At 46.6% G+C, this 8,748-nt stretch overlaps 1 protein-coding gene across 1 annotated transcript in view; it reads left to right on the top strand.

The window, feature by feature from the left end:
- LSM12 (LSM12 homolog) overlaps nt 1–7,678 on the top strand; it is a 36,439-nt gene extending 28,761 nt beyond the window's left edge. Inside the window, exons 3-5 of the mRNA XM_017876014.1 lie at nt 2,619–2,728; nt 4,986–5,112; nt 6,267–7,678. Coding sequence (XP_017731503.1) covers nt 2,619–2,728; nt 4,986–5,112; nt 6,267–6,359 — 330 coding nt within the window. The 3' untranslated portion in view covers nt 6,360–7,678. The remainder of the gene's footprint in view (nt 1–2,618; nt 2,729–4,985; nt 5,113–6,266) is intronic.
- Nucleotides 7,679–8,748: the final 1,070 nt, after the last annotated feature.

Below are 8,748 nucleotides of genomic sequence, written 5' to 3'. Positions count from 1 at the left end.
ACCAGCCTGTGCAACACCGTGAAACCCTGTCTCTACTAAAATACAAAAAAATGGCCGGGCATGGTGGCTAATGCCTGTAATCCCAGCACTTTGGGAGGCCAAAGTGGACGGATCACGAGGTTAGGAGATCGAGACCATTCTGGCTAACACAGTGAAACCCTATGTCTACCAAAAAAATACAAAAAAATGTATCCGGGCATGGTGGCAGGCACCTGTAGTCCTAGCTACTCGGGAGGCTGAGGCAGGAGAATGACGTGAACCCAGAGGCGGAGCTTGCAGCGAGCAGAGCTTGTGCCACTGCACTCCAGCCTGGGCGACAGAGCAAGACTGTCTTAAAAAAAAAAAAAAAAAAGCTGGGGGGGGTGGTGTGCGCCTGTAATCCCAGCTACTCGGGAGGCTGAGACAGGAGAATCGCTTGAACCTGGGAGGCGGAGGTTGCAGTGAGCTGAGATGGCGCCATTGCACTCCGGCCTGGGCAACAAGAGGAAAACTCAAGAAAAAAAGCTATGCTTGGTTTATGGTTTGATGGATCACTGTAAAAGCAGAATATAAATGTTTGGAGATTCCAAGCATCAAGGTACTTTTGGAACTTGCTGTAGGTATGGCCCCCCCCCTTTTTTTTTTGAGACGGTGTGTTGCTCTGTCGCCCAGGCTGGAGTGCAGTGGCGTGATCTCGGCTCACTGCAGTCTCCTCCTCCCGGATTCAAGCGATTCTCTTGTCTCAGCCTCCTGAGTAGCTTGGATTAAAGCGCGCACCACCACACCCATCTAATCTTTGTATTTTTAGTAGACACGGGGTTTCACCATGTTGACCAGGTTGATCTCAAACTCCTGACCTCAGGTGATCCGTCTGCCTTGGCATCTCAGAGTGCTGGGATTACAGGCGTAAGCTACCGTGCCCGGCCAGTGCCTCTTATTTAAGGAACTGATGTTTGGGGACAAATTGTGTGTTTTCATGTGTGTTTGCACATGTGCTGCAGCATTATTAGACTCAGCTGTTTATGTTCATGGGTGTGAAAAGTCTCCAGATTATTTGTTGGACTTTTAAGATGCATTGTTTGCCTTTGTTTTAACTACCTTGTCTAGCACATTTGTTTTGTCTTACACTCAGACAAATTTGTACCTCCGGAATCTCTAGCAACCAGTAGTGTGGGATGTGGATCAGAAATGTGCTGGAGAGGTGATAGGGATTGACAGGGTAGAATTTACTAGATTGTAGTAGACTACCAGATTTTACTAGATTTTCTTTTGATCAGTTTGTGGATTGTTCCACCAGAGGGCAGTGAAGGAACAGAGATGACGTAGAATTCAGACTCTTCCTTTTTCTCAAAAACGGGACAGGGTTGCCTTTAGCTGAAGCAAAGGTGGACAGCGTTTATGGTTAGATTTACTTGAGTCCTGGCTCCTTATGTGAGCACAGATAATGTACTATAAGAGTTTTTAGAGGCTCAAATTGTGGTCTGTGAAGGTGTAGTATGTATTAATTTTTAAACTGGAGGCTCTAGCGCAACAGCTCATAAACGTTCCTAATTTTCATCTTAACATGGAAATTGTGTGTGTGTGTGTGTGTGTGTGTGTGTGTGTGTGTATTTTTTTTTTTTAAGAGACAGAGTCTTGCTTCTTTGCCCGGGCTGGAGTACAGTAGCATGACCTCGGCTCACTGCAACATCTGCCTGCTGGGTTCAAGTGATTCTGCTGCCTCAGCCTTCTGAGTAGCTGGGATTAAAGGCGTGCACCACCATGCCCGGCTAATTTTTGTAATTTTAGTAGAGATGGGGTTTCACCATGTTGGCCAGCCTGGTCTCGAACTCCCGATCTCAGTGATACACCCAGTTAGAAGTGTGTGTGTGTGTGTGTGTGTGTGTGTGAGAATATGTTTGTTTTTTTTTTTTTTGAGACGGAGTCTTGCTCTGTCACCCAGGCTAGAGTGCAGTGGCATGATCTTGGCTCCCTGCAACCATCTTCTCCTGGTTCAAGCAATTCTCTGCCTCAGCCTTCCAAGTAGCTGGAATTATAGGAGGCCCCCACCACGCCTGGCTAATTTTTTTTTTTTTGTATTTTTAATAGAAACAGGGTTTCAACCATCTTGGCCAGGCTGGTCTTGACCTCCTGACCATGTGATCCACCTGCCTCGGCCTCCCAAAATGCTGGGATTACAAGCATGAGCCACCACCCCTGGTCGGAAATGTATATATTTTTAAATCTCTGACCATCATTTGCCATCACATAGTCCCCCAGCCACACTCTATAATTTTTAAAGTGCTTTATTTTCTTCCTAGTGCTTATCACTGTCTGAAATTATCTTGCTTTTGGTTACTTTTTTATAGTCTGTCTCCCCCACCCACTTCAGGCTGTATTTAGCCTAGCATAGTGAATGTCTGGCACATGGTAGGTATGCAGTAAGTATTAGAAGGAAGGAAGGAACATTTTCTTGGAATACCGGTAACTGTTCAGGTATGTTGTGGATTTTTAAAATTTGTTTCACTTTTCATTTCTGAGAAAACAGAAATCTGTCCAAACCAGTCTTTCTTGGCCTCCTTTCTTCAGCTTAGGTCCTGACTGTTGGGAAGAATGAAGATGAATCCTATTCTGAGTCTCTTTCCTCTCTTCCACCCTAGCTTGCCAGCAAAGCACGGACAGAGAAGGAGGAGAAGCTGAGCCAGGCCTATGCAATCAGTGCTGGTGTCTCTCTAGAGGGCCAGCAGCTCTTCCAGACCATTCACAAGACGTGAGTTGGGGGATCGGATAGGTCTTTTGTCCTGGGGTAATGTGACCTGGTTGTGCTGTCTGGTGGCAGGCTTTTGGGTGGTTGTCTCCTAAAAGTCTACTGGGGAAGCTGGTAGGGTATTGGCAAAACGCCGGCATCCAGAGGTGCGGGTGCTGTAGCCCCCTTTCCACACAGAAGACAAGTTGTCTTCTCTGGTCTTCAGTTTCTTGTCTGTAAAACTTAGTTTTGGATTAGATTATCCTTAAGGGTCCCTTCTAGACCTAGTAGTCCATAACTTAGAACTAGTGATTTCTTCTCTTTGGTTTTGTTGTTTTGTGCCTTTCTCTAAAAGCTGATGCAGTTTTTATTAAGGGAAAGTTGTATCTATATCACTTTTCCCAATATAGATTGGGATGAACACAGAGTTAGAGCAGGTCACCTTCTTACCACCTCTTAAAAGACATTTTGTTGGTCAGGTGCGGTGGCTCATGCCTGTAATCCCAGCACTTTGGGAGGCTCAGGCGGTAAATCACCTGAGGTCGGGAGTTCCAAAGCAGCCTGACCAACATGGTGAAACCCCCATCTCTACTAAAAATACAAAATTAGCCAGGTGTGGTGGTGCATGCCTGTAATCCCAGCTACTCAGCAGGCTGAGGCAGGAGATTCGCTTGAACCCTGGAGGTGGAGGTTGTGGTGAGCCGAGATCATGCCACTGCACTCCAGCCTGGGCAACAAGAGCAAAACTCCGTCTCAAAAAAAAAAAAAAGACATTTTTTTCACAGCAGAAGTCATTTGACTCTCCACTAGCTTCCCTAGCTGCTGAAAAACTGGAACATTTGACACCCCTCTCCACCCCCACTCCCCACCCCACACTGCCTTCTGTTACTCTGTTTAACCACCCTGGATCTGGTGCACAGATGGCAGCTGGCATCAGAGCTGTTTGAGGCCGTGGTGTGAGTATCTGAACATTTACAGGTATGTGAAGGAACTCTCAGTCACATCAGCTGCCCTGGGGCTTCCCAAGTGTGAACTGGAATGGGTTTTCCCAGTCTGGCAAGTGCCCAACTGTCTGATAATTGAGAAGAGCCAGTCTGAAGAGCAGCTCCCATTATAGGTGATAGGGTCAGAGAAGATGGGGAGTTTGTTCTCTTTTTTTTTTTTTTTTTGAGTCAGAGTCTCACTCTGTCGCCAGGCTGGAGTCCAGTGGTTCAATCTTGGCTCACTGCAATCTCTGCCTCCCAGGTTCAAGCGATTCTCCTGCTTCACCCTCCCGAGTAAGTGGGACTACAGGCGTGCAGCCCCACGCCCAGCTAATTTTTGTATTTTTAGTAGAGACAGCGTTTCATCATGTTGGCCAGGATGGTCTCGATCACCTGACCTCATGGTCCGCCTTCTTTGGCCTCCCAAAGTGCTGGGATTACAGGCGTGAGCCACCACGCCTGACTTCTCTCTTTTTTTTTTTATACAGGGTCTCACTTTTACCGCCTAGGTTGGAGTGCAGTGGTGCAATTTTAGCTTACTGTAGCCTCGATCTCCCTGGCTCAGGTGATTCTCCCACCTCAGCCTCTGGAGTAACTGGGACTACAGACGGATGCCACCACTACTGGCTAATTTTTTGTATGTATTTTTAGTAGAGACGAGTTTTTGCCATGTTGCCCAAGCTGGTCTCCAACTCCTGGACTCAAGCAGTCTACCTGCCTCAGCCTCCCAAAGCGCTGAGATTACAGGTGTGAGCCACCGCGCCCAGCCTGTTCTCCTATCTTTCTACAGGTGGTGTTTCTCCCTAGGCCAATGGTTGGCAAACTACGCCAGCAGACCAGATCTGCTCATCTGTTTTACCTATTGTCCATGGCTACTTTTGCACAACTATGGCAGAACTCAGTGCTAGTTGTAACAGACGATATGGCCTGCAAAACCTAAAATGTTTGTTAAGAGACCCTTAAGAGAAAAAGTTTGCCAGCCTCTGCCCTAGGCTACTATCTTAGTTTGGATTCTTAAGGCTACCATCACATTTTTATGACTCTCCAGGTCTCTGATGCTTCAGAGTAACAATTTCTGGGCTCTCCTAAGAATAAATGTGCATGAGTTTCATTGCTTTTCTAGCCAGTGGCACCCAAGGAATGTTTCTTGGCTACTATATGGGCTGCTGGTGTCTAGTTGTTGGCTGAGTGGTGAGCTGGGAACTTGGGATCAGCCATCTGGAGTTATTTATTCATCAGACAGGAGATGTAGGATGCCCCCAAGAGGTTACATTTCGCCTGCTGTCTTCTCCTTCCAGCATTAAAGACTGTAAATGGCAAGAAAAAAACATCGTAGTCATGGAAGAAGTTGTTATTACACCCCCATATCAAGTGGAAAACTGTAAAGGCAAAGAGGGGAGTGCACTGAGCCATGTACGCAAAATAGTAAGTAAAGGAGCCTTGAAACTCTAGGGGAGAGAGGATGGTTCCTCGGGCCTTCAGTCTTTAGCACCAGAGCAGGACATTGTGCTACAGTCTCTGCCTCCTGTAGCATCACTGTCTGGCCTCCCTGCACTGTGGGGCTCTGCAGCTGTGGCTTGGCTACTCCTGTGGGAATGGAACCACTGGGTGATATGGAGTGAAGTGAGTGGGTGACCCTATGTCCTTTGCTGGATTTTTGGAATTAGCAAGCCTGTTCCGTGGTGTTGGGCCTGAGCAGTTTCTCTCATCCCATACTGAGTTTTTCTTTATTAGAGACAGAGTCTCGCTCTGTCGCCCACGCTGGAGTGCAGTGGCGCGATCTCAGCTCACTGCAAGCTCCGCCTCCCGGGTTCAAGCGATTCTCCTGCCTCAGCCTCCCGAGTACCTGGGACTGCAGGCATATTCTACCACACCCGGCTAGAGATGGGGTTTCACCATGTTGGCCAGGCTGGTCTCGAACTCCTGACCTGAAGTGATCTACCCACCTCGGCCTCCCAAAGTGCTGGGATTGCAGGTATGAGCCACCATGCCTAGCCCCATACTGGGTTTTTCTTAGCTGCAGATACCCTTCTAGAAAGATCTGGTTGGTATAAATCAGTTGTTGTTGGTGTCTCTGGCCCTGCATACATCACTGGACTTAGCATTTGTTAAAACAAACTTACAAAACACTCCTGCTTTTTTTTTTTTCTCTGAGGAACATTGAGAGACCAACATTGTATTTTTTTTTTCTCTGAGGAACATTGAGAGACCAACATTGTAGATGTAGGAGGTATGATAAGACTGTAATCCCCCCACCAGCTTTTCATTTTGTACTTGTGTATAGAAGAGAGTAGGAGTTTAGGTCATGATTATCTCCCCTCATTGTATTTTATAGTTTAGTTTGTAGATTCACCTTCTTCTAGCCAATCTTAGTGGAAACTGCAAAAAAAATGTAGCTGCAGCGGGAGGCCCTGGCCTACCTTGTGGTTGGGAAGGCCAATAGACAGCAAGGGCAAAGGTGCCTGGATAGTACATGGGCTGGACAGCCAGGATGGGACTGTGGAAACCTGGGTTGGATTGTTTGGGAGACCTTTCTTGCCCATCTCCTTTATTGACCTGTGTTGCCTGGTCTTTTTCAGGTTGAAAAACATTTTAGAGACGTGGAAAGCCAAAAGATACTGCAACGTTCACAAGCCCAGCAACCACAGAAGGAGGCTGCCCTGTCATCCTGAGTCCGTACACATGGAGGACTCTTCCAGCATCCAGCCAAGGAGGCGCTGGTGGTGGCTTCAGCGGAGGCAGGCCGGGGGAGGGAAGGGATCCTATATGTCCTGTTGGCTCTTAACAAAGGGTCAGCATTTCCAAATCTTAGACTTGAACAAACAAAACACCCAACAAAAAAGAACAAGAGAATAATTTAAAAGTTGAATCATTACTTGACTAACAGACTTCGGTCCACCATGTCCTTTTCACAGCCCTCTTCTGGAACAGTCACCTTGTTAATTTTATTTTTGAAAATTCTTTTCCCACTCTGCCCTTTTACTTCTGACTTTCCTTTCCTAGTCTGTTCCTGCCATTCTGTTTTTATAAGTGGCTACACTTGCCTTCTGAATGATTGAAATTACTAGATCATGGCTATTCTTCCCACCTCATCCCTCTGAAAATAAAAATGTATTGCCCTCCCCACCATCCATAGCCAGGCCTCTAACCTGACTTGGTGCAAGAGATTCTTGCTGTGAAGTTTGTAGAGCCAGTGTGCGGATAGAATTTGGCTTTGAGGGTTCCTGATGGCTTTTTAGTCTTTAACTGTGTGTGTACCAGTCTCACATTTGGCCCAAACCTCAGGATTCTCCCTCTGCCTGTCTTACTTCATGGTACTAGAAGAACTTCCTCGTCACTCTCTCCACGTGAGAGAGTCAGCTGCCCTTTCTCCTGTGCCTCTGCAGGAAGAATTCTTGTGCATGGCACATCTCAGCTCCTCTTTGAGGGATAGTTTTCTTTGATAAGAAACCTGGAGTCCATTTACTCTGACCTCTCTTTAAATCTATATCCAGAGCCACAACCCAGGAAAAAGCTTGGGTGATCCGTAAGTTCTCTTCTCCTGCTGTCCTCTTGCTCTTATGCCCCACCCCAACTCCCCTTAAATTTTACAAGCTTATGACAGTTTGTATGTGCTCAGCCAATGAGCAGAAAACCTGGAAAGAATTTCTGGACTTTAGCCCACCAGTGTGTCTGGTTGACTAACCTGCTGAGAGCTAAAATTGGCACCCATTGCCCCGTGCCTTCAGGCAGTCTCATGGGGCAGAGCATGCCACGATCTGAATATCAGGCACTGAGTGGAATGTGGGTGAAGCTCACATGACTGGCTAGAGCTTTGGGGGTGGGGTGGGGGTTAACTACTATTTTTTTGGCCATGATCTCTTTCCCCTTCCTTTTTTTTTAATTAAATAAATGGATCAAAATTAAATAATTCAAGCCCTGCCTTCAAAATGAATTTTTTTTTTAGTATTATTTAGCAAAAACAATAAAACCCAAATTTTTTTAACCATCACTCATGTCTCAGGTTTGTGCGTCCTTTAGAGGCCCCAGGGGAGAGGATCCAAGGTATCCCTAAGACGGTATGTCTGTCTGGTTTGACCTTTCCCTTTAGAGTCTCTACTTCCCACTATTTACCCTCTCTTTTCACCCCCAAGGACTCATCCAGAAATATAGTGCAGCGTGTAATTTAAGAAGGGGGTCCAGGGTTTGGAGTGGTGTGTAGGTGGAGTGTGAGGAAAAGGCTACAGTCACATACATAGAACCGTTTGTTACAGGACTGTTTGGAGGCACAAATGGTCGGCGAGCTGAGAAGTAAACTTTCAGATCCACATGCCTCTGGTCAGAACTTGATTTAAAGAACTGAGCCTTTGGCCAGGCGTGGTGGCTTATACCTGTAATCCCAGCACTTTGGGAGGCCAAGGCGGGCGGATCTCAAGGTCAGGAGATCGAGACCATCCTGGTTAGCATGATGAAACCCCGTCTCTACTAAAAATACAAAAAATTAGCCGGACGTGGTGGCCGGCGCCTGTAGTCCCAGCTACTCAGGAGGCTGAGGCAGGAGAATGGCGTGAACCCGGGAGGCAGAGCTTGCAGTGAGCGAGATAGCGCCACTGCACTCCAGCCTTGGTGACACAGCAAGACTCCGTCTCAAAAAAAAAAAAAAAAAAAAACAGCCTTTGATTTAGCCTACATGGGAATGTAGACTTAGAGAAGGTGAGAAAGGGAGAAGGGAAGAGACCTTGTAAGATCTAGAAAGCCTAAGAGATACTATGAAAGGAGTGGAGGTGATTAATTAGTGGGAAATAGCAAGCCTGGGAGGAAGCTCTTCATCATGTGTCCCACATCTTCCTGTCCCCACTACTAGTCTTAATTCTGTAAATGCGGGGAAGTGAGTATCAACTGGGTTTGGTAGGAAGCACTTTTGACTCCTAAGTTTTAGTTGCTAAAATGATGTGGAGCTTTAAGCACTTCAAGAGGTGGAGTTAGTGTCGTTGGAAAGGCAGGCAGTCGGTTATGGAAAAAAGAACAAGGGCTTTGATAACTTCGTTCCTAATGTTGTTTCTGGCTAAGTCATTTCATCTT

Source organism: Rhinopithecus bieti, unplaced genomic scaffold (genome assembly GCF_001698545.2).
Source record: "Rhinopithecus bieti isolate Rb0 unplaced genomic scaffold, ASM169854v2 scaffold_10088, whole genome shotgun sequence".
Lineage (NCBI taxonomy): Eukaryota > Metazoa > Chordata > Mammalia > Primates > Cercopithecidae > Rhinopithecus > Rhinopithecus bieti.
The sequence above is the reverse complement of the archived record's forward strand: the minus strand, read 5'-3'. Positions and strand labels throughout refer to the sequence as shown.